The following is a 25,328-nucleotide window of genomic DNA, read 5'->3' as shown; positions in this document are numbered from 1 at the left end:
AAAACACCTGATGAGGGATGGAAGGTATATCAGCCGAAATGTGTTAACAATAAGATGAGGACAAATATCTGTCAAATGTAAATAATGTAAATAAATCACTATTTGGCCAGAGATCCAGGAAGTACATATTCAATTTGAAAACTTAGTCCTCTTGGTTCTAATTCAGCAGGGACATATGCTATGAATCTGTTAATTCATTTATTCATAGCCCATGCAGTGTTGGTGACAGTTTCTTTGTCTGAGGATCAAAAGGAAGAGCAGCTTGATCTCGAGTGGCTTTGTTAACTAATCTTTTATGCCTACACTCAGTAGTTTTAAAGTGAAAGTCAGTCTATGCATTATGATCTCAATCTTTGCAATTGGAGTTCAGACCTCAGTGAATGAGCAGCTAAGAGTGTTACAGTGAGCAGCCAGCTGTTGGTTTTACATTGGAGCAGCCTGTTCCAAGATGAATTGCCTTACAGGGACAGAGGGCTCCATTTATTGTGCAGTTGCCTGAAGGGTGTCAAAGAGGACACCAGACCACCTGGAGAACTCCACTCCTTGATTTGCTGTCAAGGTTGTTTCTCCTAGCTTTTACCTTTCCCAAGGCGCTCATAAGGTAAAGGGGGTTTGTGCTTGGAATTCCTAATAATATGTAATTATTTAAATATGATAGGATTTTTTTGAACATCAAATGGTTAAAAAAGTCCTCCCTAGTAAAATAGGAATCAAAGGGGTTCATATTGTTTTATTCTTTTACATATTTCAGTAATTTGACTGTGGCCATACTGGAGACTGTCTTAAAGGGTTTTAGTTGAAGAGAACGACCCCAGGACTTATTCTTTGTAAAACTAGTGCTTATTCTGTTGGACCCTTTTGCCAAATTGCTAAGTTACGGGGATGTAAACACACCACATAGGTTGTCAAGTGATGGTGGGCGAACAAAGACACACGTACAAATATATATATGTGTGTGTGTGTTTGTATACACGATAGGCTTCTTTCAGTTTCTGAATCCATTCACAAGGCTATAATAGAAGACACTTGCCCAAGGTGTCATGCAGTGGGACTGAACCTAGAACTATGTGGTTGGGAAGCAAGCTTCTAACCACATAGCTATGCCTGCGCGTATATGTAAAAAAATGTTTGAGAAATGCTGATCTATAAGAACAAGTTGATAGGGGTAAATGTAGATATTTTATTTACTTTTTATTATTGATATCCAGTTGTTTTCAGGTGGGTGTAAGCTGTAGTAGATATAATGTGAACAGGTATATGTTGGTCAGTGAAAGCTGCTGCTGCTATTACTACTATACCATAACCTACATTAGTTTCCTCTAAGTATTTTTAATCAGGAAACATTTTAACTTCCACTCTTTTATTTGAGCAGAATACATGCTAATTGATGATTGAGTCAGTAGAATACTAGACAGCCAGCCATTAAATCAGTGGTTTGTGTCATACAAAGTACTAACGCTATACTGTGCCTATGGCCAAGACCAAGTCCACACAATGCTAAATAGGTACCACAGATTAATATAATCCAGTGTGATAAGCAGTGATTTGTTGTGCTAAGTGTGATAAGCTGGTTTGTTGTGCTGAATTCAAAATCTCTTGTGGGAAATGTTGCACACAATATGGCATCGTTTGGAGAAGGATATAGCTTGTAGAGTTCGTAAAGAAATAGATTTCTTTTATCTTTTACTTTGTTTCAGTCATAGGACTGTGGCTATGCAATGTCTAGTCAAACAAATCAACACCAGTACTTACTTTTGAAGTTTGGTACTTATTTGAATATTTTTTTTTTTTGCTAAATTGCTAAGTTACAGGGATATAAACAAACCAACATTGGTTCTCAAGTAGTGGTAGTGATACAATCACAAAGGTGCACACACATGGAGATATATATATATCTTTTATCTTTTACTTGTTTCAGTCTTTAGACTGTGGCCATACTGGGGCACTTCCTTATTCTTTTTTTTAGCCTGGTACTTATTCTATTGATCTTTTCTGCCAAACTGCTAAGTTACTAGGACATAGATGCATCAACATCAGTTGTCAAGCAATGGTTAGGGACAAACATACACATACACGACAGGCTTCTTTCAGTTTCCAACTACCAGATCCACTTACAAGGCATTGGTCAACCTGAAGCTGACCAATTTCTCAACCATGTGTTTAGGAAACAAGTTTCTTAGCACACAGCCATGCCTGTGCATATATATATATATATATATATATATATATATACATGTGAAGGCGCATGGCTTAGTGCTTAGAGCGTCGAGCTTACAATTGTGAGGTTGTGAGTTCGATTCCTGGACCGGGCTGCGTGTTGTGTTCTTGAGCAAGAAACTTTATTTAGTTAACTGAGCTGTATAAATGAGTTGCGACATCACTGGTGCCAAGCTGTATCGGTCCCTTTGCCTTTCCCTTGGATAACACAGGTGGTGTGGAGAGGGGAGGCCGGTATGCACGGGCGACTGCTGGCCTTCCATAAACAACCTTGCCCGGACTTGTGCTTGGGGGGGGGGTAACTTTCTAGGTGCAATCCCGTGGTCATTCATGACAGAAGGGGTCTTCCCTCCCATATATATATATATATATATATATATAAAAGAAGCCTTTCATGCATGACACATGTGTATATATATATATATTGTTGTTTGGCATCCTTTCTGTCTCGGGAGACAATGGAGTTGCGCATTTTTTTTTTTTTCTAGGTCTAGTCCGGCTGTTATATTTTATTTCCTGTTACATTTCTTGCTGTGGCTGTGTAGTCCTATCCTGGACAAACACTCCCTCTGGCAGGTACTGCAAATGTAGCGAAGACTGTTCCTGGCTGGTTGTAGTGCCATGGTCTCTTGTTTATGTCTCTTCCTTTCTTTCCATTTCTCCTCTCTCTTTCTGTCACTCCTCTGTATACCCTCTTTTACTGTACGTCGCCATTCTCCACGGTTGCCGGCGACTGCCTCCCAACCGCTAATATATATATATATATATATATATACACATGTGTCATGCATGAAAGGCTTCTTTCAGTTTCTGTCTACCAAATCCACTCCCAAGGCTTTGGTCAGCCTGAAGTTATAATAGAAGACACTTGCTCAAGGTGCCAGGCAGTAGAACTGAACACAAGACCACATTGTTGGGAAGCAACAAACCATGCCGGTGATTTTTCCAAACTTTTCCAGTCTACTACCTCAGAAGAGTAGAGAAAGCTGTATTGGCAGTAGTAGTAATACTAACAAAAGGAGAGAAAGAGGGAAGACAGAGCTGGATGGTGGTGGGTTTAGATGTTTATTGATTGTATTTCAATATTTTATGATTTCAAATCTTTTCAAAGATGTTCCATTTGCTTTCCAGCAATCAAAAACTATTTTGATTATATTTTGGTTAAGGTTCGACTCGCTAACTAGTTATTAACTTCTATATACTTATCTTCTATATCATTGTGGTTCTATTCTTTTATTAATATATTTATTTTATCATAAAAAATTTCAGTCATTATTGGTTTGTAATTTAATATAAAAATAAGATTAAATAAGATTTGCATTATTCTGCTGTAATTTTTCTATAGATCTGTTATTAAAGGATGCCACTGCGTTTTATATTTTCTCTACTCTAGAGTTAATTGAATTAAAAAAAGAAAAATATTTCAACGTCTGTTTTACCTGTTTGCAGTTTAGTGAATAGAAGAATGACTAACTGGAAACTGTTGCACTTTGATTATGTTTCATTTTAGGCAAACAGTCTATTGACTTGGAAAAAAAAAATGAGTATCCAACATAACATGACTCTTATATGCAAGAACAAATAGTTTTATTGCAGCTCTAATGAAGTTGAAAGAAAATTAGATTTTTTTTATTTGTTTCATTTCGTGAAATTTTGCAACTGATCTTTGAATAGAGTACACACTGGAGTATAACTTTAACTCATTTGTTTATTATATGAATTTGTTTGTTAAATGAGTTAGAAAGAATGAAATTTTCTTCAATTTCATTAGAATTGCAATAAAGTGTATTTACTCCTCCATAAAATAATCATTTTTTAGTGGCTATTCATTAAAGTTATACTTGTCATTTTCAATTGCATCTATAACTATTTTGAATAAATATAAATTCACTCACATATGAGAATTGTTTAGAGCCACATAGCCTAGTGGTTAGGGATTTGACCTTGAGATTGCAAGATCATAGTTTCAATTCGCAGATCAGTAGTGCATTATTTTTGAGCAAAACAGGTGTAGGAGTGGCTGTGTGGTAAGTTACTTGCTTACCAACCACATGGCTCTGGGTTCAGTCCCACTGCGTGGCACCTTGGGCAAGTGTCTTCTACTATAGCCTCGGGCCGACCAAAGCCTTGTGAGTGGATTTGGTAGACGGAAACTGAAAGAAGCCTGTCTTATATATGTATATATATGTATGTGTTTGTGTGTCTGTGTTTGTCCCCCCAACATCAATTGACAACTGATGCTGGTGTGTTTATGTCCCCGTAACTTAGCGGTTTGGCAAAAAGGACCGATAGAATAAGTACTAGGCTTACAAAGAATAAGTCCTGGGGTCTATTCGGTCGACTGAATGTGGTACTCCAGCATGGCCACAGTCAAATGACTGAAACAAGTAAAAGAGTAAAGATTGAAACACTTCATTTCACATTGCCTCAGTCAATGCAGTTGTAAATAGGTAACCCTGCAATGGTCTGGCATTCCATTCCGAGGGAATGTTGGCCTGCCTGCCTTGCCACACATTTACATTTCTATGTCCATGAGAAAATACAGAACATTCCAGTCTCATTGTACCTCTCCTATATATTATGTTACAAATTGTGACAGCATTATTTATTATTCTGGTTCATTTTAATAAAACTAGATAATAATAAATTACCCATCTGATTAGCATTAGTTATCTTATAGTTGAAGTTAATTTAGGTTGATGTAATGTATTTACTAATTCTTTTATCTTTTACTTGTGTTAGTCATTTGACTGCAGCTGTGCTGGGGGATTGCCTTGAAGTGTTTTAGCCGACCCCAGGACGTTTTTTTAAAGCCAGGTACTTATTCTGTCAGTGTCTTTTGCCAAACTGCTTAGTTTGTGGGGATGTAAACACTCCGACACTGGTTAAAGCACCATCCGATCGTGGCCGTTGCCAGCCTCGCCCGGCCCCCGTGCCGGTGGCATGTAAAAAGCACCATCCGTCCGTGGCCGTTTGCCAGCCCCGTCTGGCACCTGTGCGGGTGGCACATAAAAAGCACCCACTACACTCATGGAGTGGTTGGCATTAGGAAGGGCATCCAGCCGTAGAAACACTGCCAGATCAAACTGGGCCTGATGCAGCCTTCTGGCTTCACAGACCCAGTTGAACCGTCCAACCCATGCTAGCATGGAAAGCGAATGCTAAATATATATATATGATGGGCTTCTTTCAGTTTCAGCCCACCAAATCCACTCACAAGGCATTGGTTGGCCTGAGGCTATAGTAGAAGACACTTGCCCAAGGTGCCACACAGTGGGTCTGAACCCGGAATCGTGTGGTTGGAAAGTAAGCTTCTTACCACACAACCACCCTGATTTTGAGTTTCAACTTTACTGTAATGATTGTGAAGAAGATGCTGACTGCTGCAACAGATACCAAGACTATTTTACAGTTGAGTGGTTAGAGGCAAGAATAGTTTCTTGATTTATAAATAGTCATTTCTCACCTAAGCTATGAAAGAAAAAGGGATAAAAACAAAACAAAAAACAAAACATCAAGTGAAAGACTTGAATTTCTGTTAAGCTTGTTTTTCTAACAGATTTCAGTAGATATGTGGTTGTCCCAAAAGTGTTTAGAAATTATTACTGATAAAAACTGGGTTCAGAATCTTTCTTTTAGGATAAATATTCTTTTAAGTGATATGACTATTTGAGAATTATATCTACTTTGATGATGTTAAGGGCAATGAAAATTAAGAATTTTTAAGATTTGTGTTCAGTCCCATTACATGGCATTTTGGGCAACTGACTTCCACTATTGCTATGGTAGAAGACACTTGCATACACGGTAATTACAAAAACACAAATTACGCAATTTGCGAAGTAAATACAGCAATGCCACTCAGCACACTGCCTCATGAAGGCCACTAATAGCTTTCAATGTACATGTAACCGTGTGCTGCCATCTGTTGATGTGCTACAAAACTAGTCCAGGAACTTTTTGATACCACCTAGTATGTATATATATATATATATATATATATATAATATATATATATATAAAGTTAATCCAAACAAGAAAACACAAAAAGACACAAAAACACAACAACGCGAGGACGTGGAACAAATAAAGTATTATTGGACGCTCAGGAAAGAAGGGAAGAAGGAGGGTTTAACATTTCGAGTGGAGTTCTTTGTCGGAAACATAGGAGAAGGAAAGATCCCGAGAAGGGAAGACAGAGGAAAAAATCGCCAGCGGTACTCACGAGGTATATATATATATATTATATATATATATATATATATAATATATATATATATACACACACACACACATATGTATGTATGTGTGTTTTTGTGTTTGGTCCCCACCAATGCTTGACAAACAGTTTGGTTTGTTTACATCCCCTTAACTTAACAGTTTAGCAAAGAGAGACTGATAGAATAAGTATCAGACTTTGAAAAAACACAAAAAAACATAAGGTACTGGGAATGATTTATTCAAATAAACCTTTCCAGGTAGTGCCCCAGCTTGACCATAGTCTTAATAAGTGAAACAAGTAAAAATAGACTAAAGAACTATTTTTTGGGTTTCAGTTTCATTTTTCTGAGTGGTTTAGGGGATAATAAAATAGTGATTTTTTTTTTTTATCATTTGACAGCTGAGTTCATTATGTAAGGGTTTAACTTAGCGCAGAAATTTTGATTTATTTATTATAAGCGTTCTAGAATGTATACTAACTCCATAGTTACAAGTAATTTGATGAAGTTTTAATATTTCCCCACCTTAAATGTTTAGTAAATATTTGTAGTTATATATCTTCTAGGTGCTTCTAGACCAGTGCTAGAAAATGAAATTAAAACTCAAAATGTTCCACTTTCAGCATTAATTCTGTAATACTGTTTACTCTTACTGTTATTCTGCAACAGATGGATTGAGCTAAAGAAGCTACCCTTTGGTCACCCAACCTGCAAGAGATAGCAGCTAAGTTACCCTCAAATTACTGTATACATCTTAAAAAAAGGAAGAAAGAAAAAGGAAATACAGTGGGTAATGTTGTTCAAGATACTCCTAAAAAGTTGGGGTGGTTGTGATAGGTAAATTTGACCATATATCTGCTTTGTTGGTGAAGGTTGACTTAGGATCAAGCAACAATAACAATAGAGGAATATCTATAAATTTTGCTTCACACAGAGTAGGTTAGTTGTTAAGTTGCCTCAATCAGATCCACAGAAATAAATCTTTAGCATGCAGTTAGTTGACTGATAGTATTAAATGTCGTAAAGATTTATGACTTGAATTAAGAGGTATTTCAAAGGCAGCAGAGTGTTTGTTGAGAACTTCACATGCAGGTTGAGTGACTATGACACATCTGTTACTAGATTGGACTAGTTTAACTGAGATACTGCTGTTCGTACAGTCTTTTATCTTTGTATGTTGGTAAAATAATATGTAAGATATCTATTATCTTTTACTTGTTTCAGTCATTGGACTGCAGCCATAAAGGGTTTAGATGAAAAAAAGACCAATCCAAGTATTTATTTTTAAGCCTTGTACTTATTCTATCAGTCTCTTTTGCTGAAATGCTTTGTTACAGCAATGTAAAAAAACCAATACCAGTTGTTAAGCAGTAGTGGGGGACAAACACAAAGACACACACACATACATATATATATATATATAGTGCCGCCTCGACTGGCTTCCGTGCAGGTGGCGCGTAAAATGCACCAATCCGACCGTGGCCGTTGCCAGCCTCGCCTGGCACCTGTGCAGGTGGCACGTAAAAAGCACCCACTACACTCACGGAGTGGTTGGCGTTAGGGAGGGCATCCAGCCGTAGAAACACTGCCAGATAAGACTGGAGCCTGGTGCAGCCTTCTGGCTTCCCAGATCCCCGGTCAAACCGTCCAACCCATGCTAGCATGGAGAACGGACGTTAAACGATGATGATGATGATGATGATGACATACAGGGTGTGATAGGTAAATTGTTGCCATTTTATATTTTTTAATTTCGTGCATTGTTTGTTTTTGATTTTGTTGACGACACAGTATAGTGGGGTCAGTTGATGCAATTCACTCTGCCAGAGATTTGGAAACGACATGCTTCACTGCTTGTCATTCATGCAGGAAGCTCCAATATGAACATTCCTGAGTATTTGGATGTCAATCTGAGGACAGTGCAGAGGACTCAGAAACAGTTGGATGAGTCTAACCAGGATTATGAAGGTACGGTAGCTTGGAAAACTCACTCTGAGCGTCCTAATAAGAAAAGAACTCCTGCATTTGTTGGTGAGAAAAACAAAAAAACACAAACCATTTTTTTAATGTAAAAATTCTTTACTTGAAGTTGTTTTGCCTTATCTAACAATTTGGTAATTGGCCAGGTTTCTTCCCTAAGATTTAAATTTAGAAAGACTTTGTTTTGTTGCTGATAAGCTCTTTAAATACTATTCTTTTGGGGGACTTAGAAAATTGAGCCAACTGAAAGCTACCAGCAACTTGAGTAGTTGCCTGGAGTGCCATGTGGTAGGAGGAACCATGTCATGTGTTTGGGATATTCCAAATACAAAGATACTCAGACTCTTTCACCCAACTCATCATCACCCTATTTTCTAATTTGTCTATCGGTATATTATACTAGTGCCCTCAATCCTTCCTGTACTGCTACTTATCAACTCCTTCTTAAGTCATTCCTATTTCTTTCACCTGCCTCACCCTACTATTATTTATTATCCATCACACCTCCACTCTTCTTTCTTTTCTCTTTTGTTTGAAACTGCAGCCAGACTGGGACATGGCCTTGAAAGATTTTCATGGAACAAGTTGACCCCAGTGCTTATTTTTGAAAGTCTGGTACTTATTCTATTGGTCTCTATTGCTAAACTGCTGTGAAGGGGACATAAACAAACTAACACCAATTGTCAAGTGGTGGTGATAGATCACAGGCAAACATGCACAGACGCCTGTGCTAGTGACACATAAAAGGCACCTGTGCCGGTGACACATAAAAGGTACCTGTGCCAGTGACACATAAAAGGCACCTGTGCCAGTGACACATAAAAGGCACCTGTGCCGGTGACACATAAAAGGCACCTGTGCCGGTGACACATAAAAGGCACCTGTGCCAGTGACACATAAAAGGCACCTGTGCCAGTGACACATAAAAGGCACCTGTGCCGGTGACACATAAAAGGCACCTGTGCGGTGACACATAAAAGGCACTTGTGCCAGTGACACATAAAAGGCACCTGTGCCAGTGACACATAAAAGGCACCTGTGCCAGTGACACATAAAAGGCACCTGTGCCAGTGACACATAAAAGGCACCTGTGCCAGTGACACATAAAAGGCACCTGTGCCAGTGACACATAAAAGGCACCTGTGCCAGTGACACATAAAAGGCACCTGTGCCAGTGACACATAAAAGGCACCTGTGCCAGTGACACATAAAAGGCACCTGTGCCAGTGACACATAAAAGGCACCTGTGCCAGTGACACATAAAAGGCACCTGTGCCAGTGACACATAAAAGGCACCTGTGCCGTGACACATAAAAGGCACTGTGCCAGTGACACATAAAAGGCACCTGTGCCAGTGACACATAAAAGGCACCTGTGCCAGTGACACATAAAAGGCACCTGTGCCAGTGACACATAAAAGGCACCTGTGCCGGTGACACATAAAAGGCACCTGTGCCAGTGACACATAAAAGGCACTGTGCCAGTGACACATAAAAGGCACCTGTGCCGGTGACACATAAAAGGCACTTGTGCCAGTGACACATAAAAGGCACCTGTGCCGGTGACACATAAAAGCACCTGTGCCGGTGACACATAAAAGGCACCTGTGCCAGTGACATAAAAGGCACCTGTGCCGTGACACATAAAAGGCACCTGTGCGGTGACACATAAAAGGTACCTGTGCCAGTGACACATAAAAGGCACCTGTGCCAGTGACACATAAAAGGCACCTGTGCCGGTGACACATAAAAGGCACCTGTGCCGGTGACACATAAAAGCACCTGTGCCAGTGACACATAAAAGGCACCTGTGCCAGTGACACATAAAAGGCACCTGTGCCGGTGACACATAAAAGGCACCTGTGCCGGTGACACATAAAAGGCACTTGTGCCAGTGACACATAAAAGGCACCTGTGCCAGTGACACATAAAAGGCACCTGTGCCAGTGACACATAAAAGGCACCTGTGCCAGTGACACATAAAAGGCACCTGTGCCAGTGACACATAAAAGGCACCTGTGCCAGTGACACATAAAAGGCACCTGTGCCAGTGACACATAAAAGGCACCTGTGCCAGTGACACATAAAAGGCACCTGTGCCAGTGACACATAAAAGGCACCTGTGCCAGTGACACATAAAAGGCACCTGTGCCAGTGACACATAAAAGGCACCTGTGCCAGTGACACATAAAAGGCACCTGTGCCAGTGACACATAAAAGGCACCTGTGCCAGTGACACATAAAAGGCACCTGTGCCAGTGACACATAAAAGGCACCTGTGCCAGTGACACATAAAAGGCACCTGTGCCAGTGACACATAAAAGGCACTTGTGCCAGTGACACATAAAAGGCACCTGTGCCAGTGACACATAAAAGGCACCTGTGGCAGTGACACATAAAAGGCACCTGTGCCAGTGACACATAAAAGGCACCTGTGCCAGTGACACATAAAAGGCACCTGTGCCAGTGACACATAAAAGGCACCTGTGCCAGTGACACATAAAAGGCACCTGTGCCAGTGACACATAAAAGGCACCTGTGCCAGTGACACATAAAAGGCACCTGTGCCGGTGACACATAAAAGGCACCTGTGCCGGTGACACATAAAAGGCACCTGTGCCGGTGACACATAAAAGGCACCTGTGCCGGTGACACATAAAAGGCACCTGTGCCGGTGACACATAAAAGGCACCTGTGCCGTGACACATAAAAGGCACTGTGCCGGTGACACATAAAAGGCACTTGTGCCAGTGACACATAAAAGGCACCTGTGCCAGTGACACATAAAAGGCACCTGTGCCAGTGACACATAAAAGGCACCTGTGCCAGTGACACATAAAAGGCACCTGTGCCAGTGACACATAAAAGGCACCTGTGCCAGTGACACATAAAAGGCACCTGTGCCGGTGACACATAAAAGGCACCTGTGCCAGTGACACATAAAAGGCACCTGTGCCAGTGACACATAAAAGGCACCTGTGCCGGTGACATGTGAATGGCACTCGTGCTTTTGACATGCGAAAGACATCCAGTACACTCTGTGGTGTGGTTGGTATTAGGAAGGGTATCCAGCCAAAGAAACCAAGCCAAAACAGACTGGAGTCTGGTATAGCTCTCTGGCTTTAACATCTGCAGGCAAGCCATCTAATCCATGCTAGTATGGAAAATGGATGCTAAATGATGATGACGATGATGACATGCGCCTGACTAGCTTCCACACAGTTTCTGTCTACCAAATTCACTCACAAGGCATTGGTTATGATATTTGATGTTAGATTCCCTGTCTTTCACCTATTTTCCCCTGAGTTGTGCTTGGAAGAAGTAACACTGGCAGTAGCACAAAATACACTGGAATATTGCAAAGGACAATGAAGCAAATGCTGTCATTCATTCAGTTAAACGATCCCCTACCTCTTTGTCTGGTCTGATACAAATCATTAGTCTCTCATCTTTATCTTTCATCTTTTACGTGTTTCAGTTACTGAACTGCAGCCATACTGGAGCACCACCTTGAAGGGTTTAGTTAAACACATCAACCCCAGTATTTATTTTTCTCAGTCTAGCACTTACTTATTTCTTTACTACCCACAAGGGGCTAAACACAGAGGGGACAAACAAGGACAGACAAACGGATTGAGTCATTTATATCGACCCCAGTGCGTAACTGGTACTTAATTTATCGACCCCGAAAGGATGAAAGGCAAAGTCGACCTCGGCGAAATATGAACTCAGAACGTAACGGCAGACGAAATACTGCTAAGCATTTCACCCGGCGTGCTAACGATTCTGCACTTACCTGCTATATTACAGGGACATAAACAAACCAGTACCAACTGTCAAGCAATGATGGATTATCAACACATGTATAAGTGCTGGCATGGCTGTGTGGTCGGAAGTTTACTTCCCTATGGCATGATTCTGGGTCCAGTCTCACTGTGTGGCATCTTGGGTAACTGTCTTCTACTACAGCCCTGAACTGATCACAACTCTGTGAGTGGATTTGGTAGATGGAAACTGAAGGAACCCCATATGTACATGTGTATGTATGTCTTTGTGTTTGTCTCCCTTCACTGCTTGACAACTGGTATTCATTTGTTAATGTCATATAACTTAGCAGTTCAGCAAAAGATTGATAGAATAAGTACCAGGCTTAAAAGACAAAATATATTAGTACTGGGGTTGATTCCTTTGACTAAAACCCTTCAAAGGCAGTGCCTCATTATGACCACAGTCTAATGACTAAAACAAAGTACAGGATAAAAGATACATATATATGGAACAGGCTTGCTCACAATTTCCATTTACCAAATTCACTTGCATAACTATAGTAGAAGATTCTTGCCCATGGTGCTTTGCTGTGGGATCAAACACAGGCTTTTTAGATTATTTAATTTTCATTAATGTTCATGAACTTCATTTAACCCTTTAATATCCAGATGACTCTCTCAAATGTAATGCTTATTTATTCACCTTGTTTTGAAGAAATCATGGATAATTTTGTAGCATTGAGATTACAGTGATGTGATTGTTTACTTTTAGAATGGCAGTGTAGGTGTAAGAGGCTGGACCTGGCCAATTTGAACAATAAACAAATAGAATATTTGGGCTGGATATGGCCAGCTTGAATGCTAAAGGGTTAATGTATAACTAGCTTTGAACACAGTCTCTCTTATCACGAAGAATGATCTCTCCATAATTCTGTAAAGAATTTGTTCAGTATGGTGTTAGTATGTCCTTCAATGGTTTCATTGAAATTTTTACTCATCAGACCAATAAAATAAATACTAGGTTGATTCAGTCATTTACATCTAACTCTTAACAATTTGTGTCTTTGTACTAATAATGTAAGAAATCAATACTGCGCAATATTATCCTCATTTCAGAGAGCAGAAGAATTTATTTCAGAAATGAAAGGAAAATAAAAGCAATTTTTTAAAGTCCTTTCAAATACTGCAGTTTTTATCAGTTTCTATACTCCAAACATTAGGAGGTAGGATCTATTCTTTTAGCTGGTCACCTGTTAAGGTGCTGCTATAAGTCTACAGGGGCAGACGTGGCTGTGTGCTAAGAAGTTTGCTTCCAACCACATGATTCCAGGTTTATTCTTACTGCGTGGCGCCTTAGGCAAGTGTCTTCTATTTTAACCTCAGGTCGACCAAGCCTTGTGAGTGGATTTAGTCGACAGAAACTGAGAAACTGAAAGAAGCCTTTCATATATGTCTATATTTATGTCTGTGTTCGTCTCTAGCGCTTGACAACTGATGTTGGTGTGTTTATGTCCCCATAACTTAGTAGTTAGGCAAAAGAGATTGATAAAATAAGTACTAAGCTTACAAAGAATAAATCCTGGGGTTGATTTCTTTGACCAAAATATCCTTTAAGGCTGTGCCCCAACATGGCTGCAGTAAAGTGACTGAAACAAGTAAAAGAAAAAAATAAAAGAGGGCACTATACTTTGCTTGCAAGTTACTTAACTCTTTTGTTAGTTTATTTCTGTTGAGACATGCACCGCTTTTGCTTTAGTTAAAATAATGAAGAGCTTGATAAAATAATTTTCCCATTATTAAGCTGGTATCTGGAACAAATTAACATAAAATTTGGATGGAAGATTATTATTTAGATCACTTTAAATCTGTAAGTTTGTTTCGTAGAACCAGGGGAGGTCTCAGGCAGGAAGGTATCAAAAGTGCTAAAGATAGTAAAAGATAGTAAAAGGTAACTAAATTTTTCCATAATGTTTAGTTTATTTATAGTCATGTCCCTTCATTAAAATAAGTTGCGCTCATATCACTTCAATAATTACAATAAAATAACTTTTAATATATTTTTTATTACAAGCTAATTTTAATACCTTAATTATTACTGTGTGTGAATGATTATAAGAGGCAGTATTATTACTACCGCAGTGACATTCTAATGTTGTAGTTAACAGTATTAACCAACTTAAATTTGCTTGTAGCTCTAGTACTAATTTATGCTGAAGGAGCTGCTTACTTATCATAATAGTTAGAATAGTAAAAATTATAAACTCTTAATCTCTTTAGGTCATCATCATCATCATCATCATTTAGCGTCCGCTTTCCATGCTAGCATGGGTTGGACGGTTCAACTGGGGTCTGTGAAGCCAGAAAGCTGCATCAGGCCCAGTCTGATCTGACAATGTTTCTACGGCTGGATGCCCTTCCTAACGCCAACCACTCCGTGAGTGTAGTGGGTGCTTTTTACGTGCCACCCGCTTAGGTGCCAGACAGAGCTGGCAAACGGCCACGGACAGATGGTGCTTTTTACGTGCCACCGGCACGGGGGCCAGTCGAGGCTGGCAACGGCCATGATCGGATGGTACTTTTTACGTGCCACCGGCATGGGGGCCAGTCGAGGCTGGCAATGGCCATGATCGGATGGTGCTTTTTACGTGCCACCGGCACGGGGGCCAAGCGAGGCTAATTAGCTTAGACTGTAAATTGTGTTTTGCAGTAAGATACATTATTCTGGTTGGACTAAAGAAAACGTAGTGAAAAATATAACTACAAAATAGAATTTAAAATATATTTTCTAAGCATTATAAAGTCAGTTTGCTTCTTTCAGCTTTGATACCTAAATACAGTTCATGACTTCATATCGGCTGCAAACATTTTACTCTTGGCTTTATAATTCTGCATTAACTCCTGGCTTTATATTAACTCAAATTAATGATCTTGAAAACAGATTGTGGTTTCCTATAAAATGGGAAATTATGTGTAAGTAACCATACTTAGGATTGCTAGTTTAAGCTAAAATTAGTCTGCTTTCAAATTTTCAATCACTGTAGAATATCATCAGGTCATGATATACTTGCTATGTGCTTTTAAGTTTGGCTTGAACACTATTAACAATCTATCTGCATGATAAAGATTTGACAAACATAATGAAAGAGGATGATTCACAACAACATTTATGAGCTTAAAACCAACAGCACACAGCAGGTTTAGTGTGAACTTCTGTAATTCATGGTAACCTGCTTTCAATCACGTTCTCTTGGAGCAAGCCTGTTGCATTCACATAAAAAATTACATTATATAATATGCAGTAAAAAGTATAAGAAATCGGTCTCCTATTTGCTTAGCTCCTTTCTTTTTCTTCAGGATGTACATAAAAATTGTTTTCTTTTTGCTGTCAGCCTTGTTTCTATTAAATCTATAGGGACAAATTGACATATGTAATATTACAAGGTACTATTCTCAATGTTATGAGCTTAAATCTAAGGTTGTTGACTTTGATATTTTTCCTTCTAGAGATGATAAAATAAGTACTAAATTGACTTTGTATTTAAATAAAAAGACTATTTTTTTAATAAGCGTTAATAATACTTAAATGGTTACATAGCCTGATTAATGATGGTTACATGACATAGATTCAAATAAGAGAAAGGCTTTCGTTTGTCAACCACTTTATAGAGTACACTGTAGTCAGAGGAGGTAAAATTCTGCTAAAAAAATATTACTTTGTTATTATAACATCACCAGCATTAAATTATGTCAACCATTGTGATATCATTTTTTGTTTTTGCATGTTCTACTTTTTATTCCTTATCAGAATTTTATATATATATACATATATATATATATACACACACACACACACTTGTTCCAGTCATTAGATTGTGACCATGCTGGGGCACTGCCTTGAATAATTCTTAGTGGAATGTATTGACACTAGTACTTATTTCTTTTTAAGCCTGATACTTATTCTATCAGTCTCTCTTTTGCCAAACCGCTAAGTTGTGAGGACGTAAACACACCAACACCAGTTGTCAAGCGGTGGATGGCGGACAATCTCATGCACAAAGGCACACATACATATACGATGGGCTTCCTTCAGGTTCTGCCAACCTAATCCACTCACAAGGCTTTGATTGACCCGAGGCTATAGTAGAGGACACTTGCCCAAGCTACCTTGCAATGGGACTGAACCCAGAACCATGTAGTTGGGAAGCAAGCTTCTTACTACACAGCCATGTCTGCATCTGTATATATATGTTTAAGTATATATCTTGTATCTTTTGTTTCAGTCATTAGACTATGGCCATGCTGGAGCACTACCTAGAAGAATTTCAGTTGAATGAACCAACCCCAGTACATATTTTTTTAAACCTAGTACTTATTCTATTTCCCTCTTTTGCTGAACTGCTAAGAATGCAGGCACAAAGAGACACACATCTCTCTCTATATATTTACGAACAAAAGCCCCCCCCCCCCGGTCCAATGGACGGTGCTGAGTTGTCAAACATTTAAACCAAATTTTCTCAAAACAGCTTGTCCAACCGTCCCATAGGCCTCCCCTTTGAGAAACACTGATTTAACCTAAATTTGAGACACCAGCAAAAGAAGAAATAAAGATAGATTTTTTTTCTATTCCAAGAAAAACAATTTTACAAATGCACATTTCCAGGCTTTATTGCTCGCATTCTTACCTGGAATCGATTTTTGTAATTTTTTCAAGACTTATACATGCCCTGATACTGTTGATATCTACGTATCAAATTTGAGCGCAATCGGATGGGGGATGCTCGAGATCCTAGAAGACATACAGACATACAGAACGGATTTTATATAATAGATATATATGACAGGTTTCTTTCAGTTTCTTTCTACAAAATCCATTTACACTGCTTAACAACCACTGTTGCTTTGTTTACATCCCTGTAATTTACCAGTTCGGTAAAAGAAATTAATAGAATAAGTACCAGATTTAAAAAATAAGTCCTGGGTCGATTCATTAAACTAAAAATTCTTCTAATGTCTTGAACAAATAGAAGGTAAAAGAAAGATAATGTTAATATCCAATAATATCCATACCAAATAATCATGGTGGTGATTATTTTGTTGTTCATAATGTTGGTTATGGTGATAATTCAGACCCCTTTTGATAGATATTGGTTGGAAAATCACAACAGGGTGTAAGTAGTAACTTGTCAAGTGTACAAACTTGTTAGGGTTTTGTAACACTATCCTGCAACAACTGGTTATAAATAGCAGCAGTAGAACTCAATAACAGTTCTTTGATCCACTGTACCATGAAAGATATTTCTGGATTATCAATTTAGTTAGGCAACAGCTATATGTATGGACTTTGTTATGATTACTTTCCTCTCAGATTTTTGTAATCTTGATATCTTGACCATATTTGTGATTATAGCAAACTGAATAACTTCTATTTTTATATTTGTGCTTACCCATGCTCACATTTATGTGTTTCCTGAACTTATGTGAATAATAATTTGGGGATTTGATGTAGAAGCAAAGTGACTGAGTGGGTAAAGATATTCTAAATGTTAATGTTTTCTAAGCTTTAACCCTTTAGTGTTCGCATTATTCTGCCAAAATTAATGCTTTTTCATCCAGATTGTTTTGAACTAATCATGCATTATCTTGTAGCTATGAGATATTGACGAGGTAGCTGTTAATTTTTAAAACGATAGTGTAGGGTTGGTGTGAGAGACCAGCTCTGGCCAGTTTGAACATAAAACAGGCAGAATACTTTTGGCCGGATATGGCCGGTTTAAATGCTAAAGGGTTAAAGGAATTGTTGTTTTGCCCCAGCTCTGTCTCAGTCAAAAAAGACTCATCATCATTTAATATCCGTTTTCCATTAGTGGAGGCACATGGCTTAGTGGTTAGAGTGTTATACTCATGATTCTAAGATTGTGGTTTTGATTCCGGGACCAGGCAATGCATTGTGTTTTTGAGCAAAACACTTAACTTTGTGTTGTTCCAGTTCACTCAGCTGTAAAAATGAGTACCATTGCTTAGTGGTTAGGGATTCATGACCATAAGATTATGGTTTCAATCCCTGGACTGGGTGATCCATTGTGTTCTTCAGCAAAACATTTAATTTCATGTTGCTCTAGTCCACTCAGCTATAGAAATGAGTTAGGGATGGGCTCTGCCAGGCTTTCTTGCCCTAGATACACTGCATGCTGCAGTGCCCCAATGACCCCAAAGGGATTAAGGGACTTGTCAGTTGTCAATTTCCATGCAGGTATGGATTGGACGGTTTGACAGGAGCTGGCTAGGCAGAAGACTGCAACATGTTTCACTGTTTGTTTTGGTATGATTTATACAGCTGGATACCCTTCCTGACATTAACCACCCCACGGATTAGACTGAGTACTTCTTACATGGCACCAACACCAGCAAGGTCTGTCTTTGAAGGGTTTTGGCAGCTGGAGACCCTTCCAAATGCCAACCACTTTACAGTGTAAAGTGGGTGCTTTTTTATGTGCACCAACACTGCTAGGGTCACTGTGTAATTTGCAAGACAAAGATCCTTTGAGAGAAGGTGGCCTTGTGTCAGATGACCATCCTGCCTTCATTTTCAAACTTATCTAGAACTACATTATCCAATGTCTTTTTCTCTTTCTCTCACTTTCTGTTTTATTTTTTTGTTTTTGTTTTTTGAAGATATTAGAGAGTGTGATTTAACAGATTTGTGTAACATAATCATAAATCTTATATGATTCACTTTTCATTTTTCATGTGCGTTCAGATAAAATTCACTTCGGTATATATTGTGGGTGTGATAAAGGACGTTCACCACTCAATCTGTGAAAGAGACATTGTTACCCCTACTTTCTGGAAACTTGAGGCAACCTTGAGCAAGTTTCAACAGACTCTCTTGCTTCCTATGCCAGAGGTGTAGTGAAGTCCAGTCTCACAAAACGGAAGAAAATGTGTCATGTGCCTTCAGTGATTGTGATGGTAGATAGCAGCTGCAGAAGTTTTCTATTGCTAACATTTTGCCCAAGGTATCTCGCTCTCTGTTGAGAATTGGCACATCTCAATATCAACATTGTCACTCTGAGTGACTAACTGATGATGAACAGCTGAAGAAACATGGCAGTGGATTATGTCTTCTTTTGGAAGTGTGTGTGTGTGTGTGTAGGGGGGGAGAACATCAAGTAGGTGGTGTTTACAAAGTGTAGGATTTGTAGTGACTTTTGTGATAGTCATCAGTACATATAATCCCATAATGAATGCAGACATAGAAGTTAAAAAGGAATTTTATACTCATTTAGATTGTGTTCTATTTAGAATATTAAAACCATACAAAACCATCTTACTGGACAATTTCAATGCCAGAGTTGGCAAACATTCAAACCTCTGAAATAATGCAGCTGCAAAAGAAGGCATAAGAAGGGCTAACTCAAATGGCAATCTGTTTCCAAATGAATGTGAAAAATACGGCAAGCTGGCAGAAACATTGGCATGCCGAGCGAAATGCTTAGCGGTATTTGATATGCCACTATGTTCTGAGTTCAAATTCCGCCGAGGTCGACTTTGCCTTTCATCCTTTCGGGGTCGGTTAAATAAGTACCAGTTATGCACTGGGGGTCGATATAATCGACTTAACACGTTTGTCTTTCCTTGTTTGTCCCCTCTGTGTTTAGCCCCTTGTGGGTAGTAAAGAAATAGGTATTTGATCTGCTACTACGTTCTGAGTTCAAATTCCGCCGAGGTCAACTTTGCCTTTCATCCTTTCGGGGTCAGTTAAATAAGTACCAGTTATGCACTGGGGTCGATATAATTGACTTAATCCGTATGTCTGTGCCTTCTGTTTGTAGCCCTTTGTGGGCAGTACAGAAATAAATGTGAAAAATACGATTTAGTAATTACCAACTCATTATTCCAACAAGAAACATGTACAAGGGTTTCTGACAACATCTCTGATCAAATCACTAGTATATGATTAATTATGTTATCATGCAGTTCCACAATCACAAGGACCTGCATATATTGTGTTACAATAGAAGCTGATGCTTGCTGGACAGACTATCACATGATTTAACACGACAATTCAAATTGCTCCAAGGAAATGTTGACAGCAGAAATATTTCCTGTAGAAAATCAATACTACGTTTCTCAGTGTCTAGATGAAAAACTGTCTTGCAGCAGTGTGGAATATTGCACATATGTTGTGCTCTAAAGGCAGGTGTATCTGCAGGTTGTCAGGAAGCCTTGAGTTTTATGACAGAAAATAGCAACACTGGTTTGACAAAAAAATAATACATGAATTAAGTAGCTGATTGACAGAAAGAATACAGCTTTTCATGTCTATCAAAATGGCAAGACTAATTAGCATAAATGATTAAGAAACTCACTTTACAATCATGAGGCCTTGGGTTTGATTCCATTGCATGGAATCTTAGCTCAGGTTGACTCAGTCCTTGCCGGTAAAGTTGGGTAGGTAGAAATTGCAAGCTAGCCTGTTGCACATACTATACTTGTAATCCAAAACTTCACAATTGTCACATAATCAATCTGACAGTTCTGTGGAATACCCAGTTACTTGTGTGTTAGTTTAACAAATAAATAATTCAGTTTATATGCTCTGTTGTCTTGAGCATGATACCAGGATAATGCTAGTGACAGAATGTTGAGCCTGAGACTGGTCAGCTGTCTGACACTATATTCAGCTTTCTGTGGTTATCTTTTATCTTTTACTTGTTTCAGTCATTAGATTGTGGCCATGCTGGGGCACCACCTTTAAGAATTGTTAGTCAAATATATCTACTCCAGCACTTTTTTTTTTTCAAGCCTGGTACTTATTCTATTGGTCTCTTTTGCTGAAGTTACGGGAACATAAGCACACCAACATCGGCTGTCAAGTGTTGGTGGGGGACAAACAAAGACACACACACACACACACTACAGGCTTCTTTCAGTTTCCATTTGCCAAATCCATTCACTAGGCTTTGGTCAGTGCAAGGCTACAGTAGAAGATACTTGCCAAGGTGCTACACAGTGGGACTGAACCTGGAATCATGTGGTTGGGAAGTAAGCTTCTTATCACACAGTCATGCCTGCACCTAATCTTATTCTTTTAGGCTTTCGGTATTATTGAATAGTGAATCTCAAATTTTATTTCCGCTGAAGAATAGTCATTCTATCATGTCTACCCATGATCAACCCCATTCCTTTAGATTTATCCTCAGAAATATCTCTTCAAAACTGAATATCTGTAATATATTATACTTTGCCCTAAAATTCTGATGCCCAAATTTAATTCAGGCCAACTTCAGCTAAATCAAATCCACTTATAACATTGCATGTCATTTACATGTTACTAAAAAAAAAAAGAAGAATTACAAATCAGTATTCCCTCAAGTAGCTTTAAAGACGATGCCCAAATATCAGCAGCCTTACAACAGTGGAATTATGGAACAGTTTGTCTTGAAGGAGAATGATTTGGTGGGAAAATGCTGAGAAACTGTTAAAGTGGTCATCAATAACAACACTTTACAGTAAAGTGAAACTGCACTTGGAGTTAATAGAAGTTCCAACACCTTGTGTACCTGCAGTTTGTCTATTGTCATTGTGGTGCCCCAGCATGGCCACATTCAAATTATTGAAACATGTAAAAGAATAAAATCAATTGTTTTATTGTTATTGTGAGAATGAATCTTGGAGCCATGGGCCAAAAGATATTGTGGATTTCCTAAGAATATTATTTAGCCATTGGCGTAGTAATTAGTCTGTAACCCCTATGTTACACAATTACAAACATATCCATTTCATATTTCGAATACAGTAATATTTGGAAATCACTTTTCTTCAAGTATAAGATTCCTGTAGTTATATGCAAAGTAATGTCAATAAATTGATTACAACCTTCATGGGACTGCTGTTGTAGGAATCAGTTATTAAGTTGTTTGGTTTATCTCAAATCCTCTATAAATGGAGGTGTAGGATTTGAAAGATTCTTTTAAAAAGCCCTTCACATTAGTCATTAACAAGTCAACAAACATATCTTGCTCTATTCTTTTTCAACTCTTCTGATATATTCTATAAGTAAATCAGTGCATACAAGCTATGCATTTTGACTGTAAAAAGCAGACAACTAAAACTCGTTTGGTTGGTTTGCACAGCCAAGGCTGTATGTACTTACAGGGGTTACTTGCAAAAATGAAGGCTTGAATTAGATATTACAAGCCAAAATATATTTCTCCTGCTGATTTTTTTTTTATCATTCTCTCTTGTTATATGTTCATGCACCATACTTTTAAGGTGATTTTTACATTTTTTGGCTGTGTTTGTTACCACTTTGGTAATCTTATTTGAAACCTGTCTACCTTTAATCTTTGCATACCTACTGTTAATTGAATATGTAGCATGCATTACAATCACTTTTATCTCTGTAACTGCCTGAAACAAGTGCAGGTAAAACACCTTATAGTATTTATAAGCTATGACTAAGGGTAGTCAGCTTTTACATTCTCAGTTAAAAGTCACGCCAGGTTGATAAAGTACCTATCAAGTTCTCAACTTGGTTCACTCCCAAATTTTGTTGCTTTGTATTTTTGGTGGTGGAGGTGTTGGTGGGAAATAATAATTGGTTTTATTTTTTCAGTTTACATAGGTTAAGAAGGTATGCTTTGCATGCATGTAGTTTCAGGCTTGGTCCCACTGTGTGACACTTTGAGAAAGTTTCTTCTAATATAGTTTCAGGCTGACCAATGCCTTGAGTAAATTTGTTAGATGGAAACTGTGTGGAAGCCCTACACACACACACGTGCTCCTTACCATGGCTTAACAACTGGTGTTGATCTGTTTACATCTCTGTAACCTAGTGGTTCAACAAAAACGACTGATAGAATTAGTATTAGACTTTAAAATAAGTAGTGGAGTTGATTTGTTTGACTACACCCTTCAAGATGTTGCCTTAGTGTTGTCACAGTTCAGTGGTTAAAACAAGCTCAATTCTGACTGAGTCAAGCTATGATCAAAGCCATGATCATTCCATCTTTTTGGGGTGGGGTGAAGGGGAGTCTAGAGTGATTGGTTTATCTATACACTAGCAGTATAGCCCGGCATTGCTCAGGTTTGTTTACTTTTTGACCCTTTAGAAGTGGAATTTTTGAAAAGTAAAAATTTTGCCTTATGTAACTTGTTATTCTCTTTAAGTGAACATTTTTCTGGTTGAAATACACCGAAAAATGGCAACACAGCAGTCAAAAAAATTGTAAAAATAGGGATTTTCATAGGAAAAAAAAAGCACCTTTTTTTATGTAAATAATTTTTGGTCTTAACATGGTCCGATTTGAATTTTTTCTTCTACGGAAGGAAGAGCAAGCCTTCTATCATACTCTCAATTTTGGTCAACTTGCGCTGCAGGAGCACAGAGGAGATAGTGTTAGTTGAAGGCTACCAAACTTGCCACACACACACACAGACAACTTCAGCTTTATATATATAGATTATCTTTTAAGATGGACTGTGATTTGAAGGAAATTTGGTTGCTGTGTGTTGTTGGTTGGGTGACTATATAGAGGTTTCATTATTGGCTTATCAAAACTTCTGTTGTCTATAGTGACAAATCATATCTCTACATGTTGCCTGTTTACTGCTAGATAGACTCAACCAATAAGGAGGAATGTGATACAGGTGATTGATTATGTTGATCTAATGTTGATTAAGGTTTTTAAGCTAACAGCAGATAACAAATAAAGGTTAATTGGATGAATGAACTGAAAAGCTTATCTATAGTGAATGAGATCATTTCTTTGTTGGTTAGTCTAAAGTGTCAAATAGTGTTAGGATTTTCTAATACACTTCAGATGGACAATGATTATAACATTTTGTGGTATGAACGAGCTCTCGGTAAGTTTTTTTCATCTCCTCCTTTCTGCTTCAAAATTAGAAGTAATGTGGTTAGGCTGTGTGGTTAAGAAGCTTACTTTTTAACCAGTGAGTGTTAGGTTCAATCCCACTGCACAGCACCTTGAGCAAATGTCATCTACTGTTGCCCCACTCCCCAGGTTGACCAATGCCCTCTGATTGAATTTGGTAGATGTATGTGTTTGTGTTTTTTGTCCCCACCACCATTTGACAGTTGGTATTGGTTTGTTTACATCCCTGTAACTTAACTGTTTGGCAAAAAGATACTGATAAAATATATACCAGACTTAAAAAAATTAATTCTGGAGTTGATTTGCTTGACTAAACCCTTCAAAGCAGTGCATCAACATAGCTGCAGTACAACAACTGAAACAAGAAAATATAAAAGATTGCTATTAAACAAGAATGTCTTTTTATGGTTTATTCAGAGGAGAAATGTTTGTGCCTCTGACCCTTTTAGAGGCCATTGGGACTGATAGGAGTCGCTCTAAGACTGGATCCTGGTCTGAATACTTGCAACAGAATGGACTCTGCTAAATGCATCCAAGGGTCAAATGTTAAACTAGGTGATAGATTAAGTCTGCTGTGTCAAAACTGAGATACTTTTCTGATGGTCTTCTACGTAGCTCTGTCTACCATGTTTCAGTTATGGGTTACTCTTTTACTTGTTTCAGTCAGTTGACTGCGGCCATGCTGGAGCACCGCTTTTAGTCGAGCAAATCGACCCCGGGACTTATTCTTTGCAAGCCCAGTACTTATTCTATCGGTCTCTTTTGCCGAACCGCTAAGTGTTGATAGAAAACACTTTTCCAAGTGTTTTACAAAGGGATTGAACTGATAACCACGTAGTTGTGAACTTCTAAACCATTGCAACTTGAATGATCTTTTCTTTTAATGGAGCAGGCATGGTTGAAAGGTTAAGAAATTTGCTTTGCTCCCACTGCATGGCATCTTGTGCAAATATCTTCAATTATATATAGCTTTGTATCAATCCAATCCTTGTGAGTGATATTGGGTATATGGAAACTGTATAATATGGTGCAATAAGCCAGTTTTGTTACACTCTGTGTCATGCTAATTCTGCCTGAGGATTACATTAAGGATACACAGAGCTGTGGAATACTTGGTCACTTAAATGCTAATGCAAGTAAGTAGTTCACCTGATTGAAGAACTGGAACACTCATTGTCAAAGCCATTGGAGGATCTGTCAAAACATGATTATTAACTTGGAAATAAGAGTTCAAACTACACTTAATTC

General features: G+C 38.5%; 1 protein-coding gene across 3 annotated transcripts in view; it reads left to right on the top strand.

Annotated features, from left to right (window-relative positions):
• LOC115213419 (pleckstrin homology domain-containing family F member 2) overlaps positions 1 to 25,328 on the top strand; it is a 212,289-nt gene that overhangs the window by 13,541 nt on the left and 173,420 nt on the right. The window contains exon 1 of one of the 3 annotated variants that reach the window (XM_029782383.2): positions 23,942 to 24,051. The exons of the other annotated variants lie outside the window; for them this stretch is intronic. Coding sequence (XP_029638243.1) covers positions 24,009 to 24,051 — 43 coding nt within the window. The 5' untranslated portion in view covers positions 23,942 to 24,008. Of the gene's footprint in view, positions 1 to 23,941; positions 24,052 to 25,328 lie in introns of those variants that run through there. 3 annotated transcript variants of the gene reach the window in all.

This window comes from Octopus sinensis, linkage group LG6, assembly GCF_006345805.1.
Source record: "Octopus sinensis linkage group LG6, ASM634580v1, whole genome shotgun sequence".
Classification (NCBI taxonomy): Eukaryota; Metazoa; Mollusca; class Cephalopoda; order Octopoda; family Octopodidae; genus Octopus; species Octopus sinensis.
The sequence above is the reverse complement of the archived record's forward strand: the minus strand, read 5'-3'. Positions and strand labels throughout refer to the sequence as shown.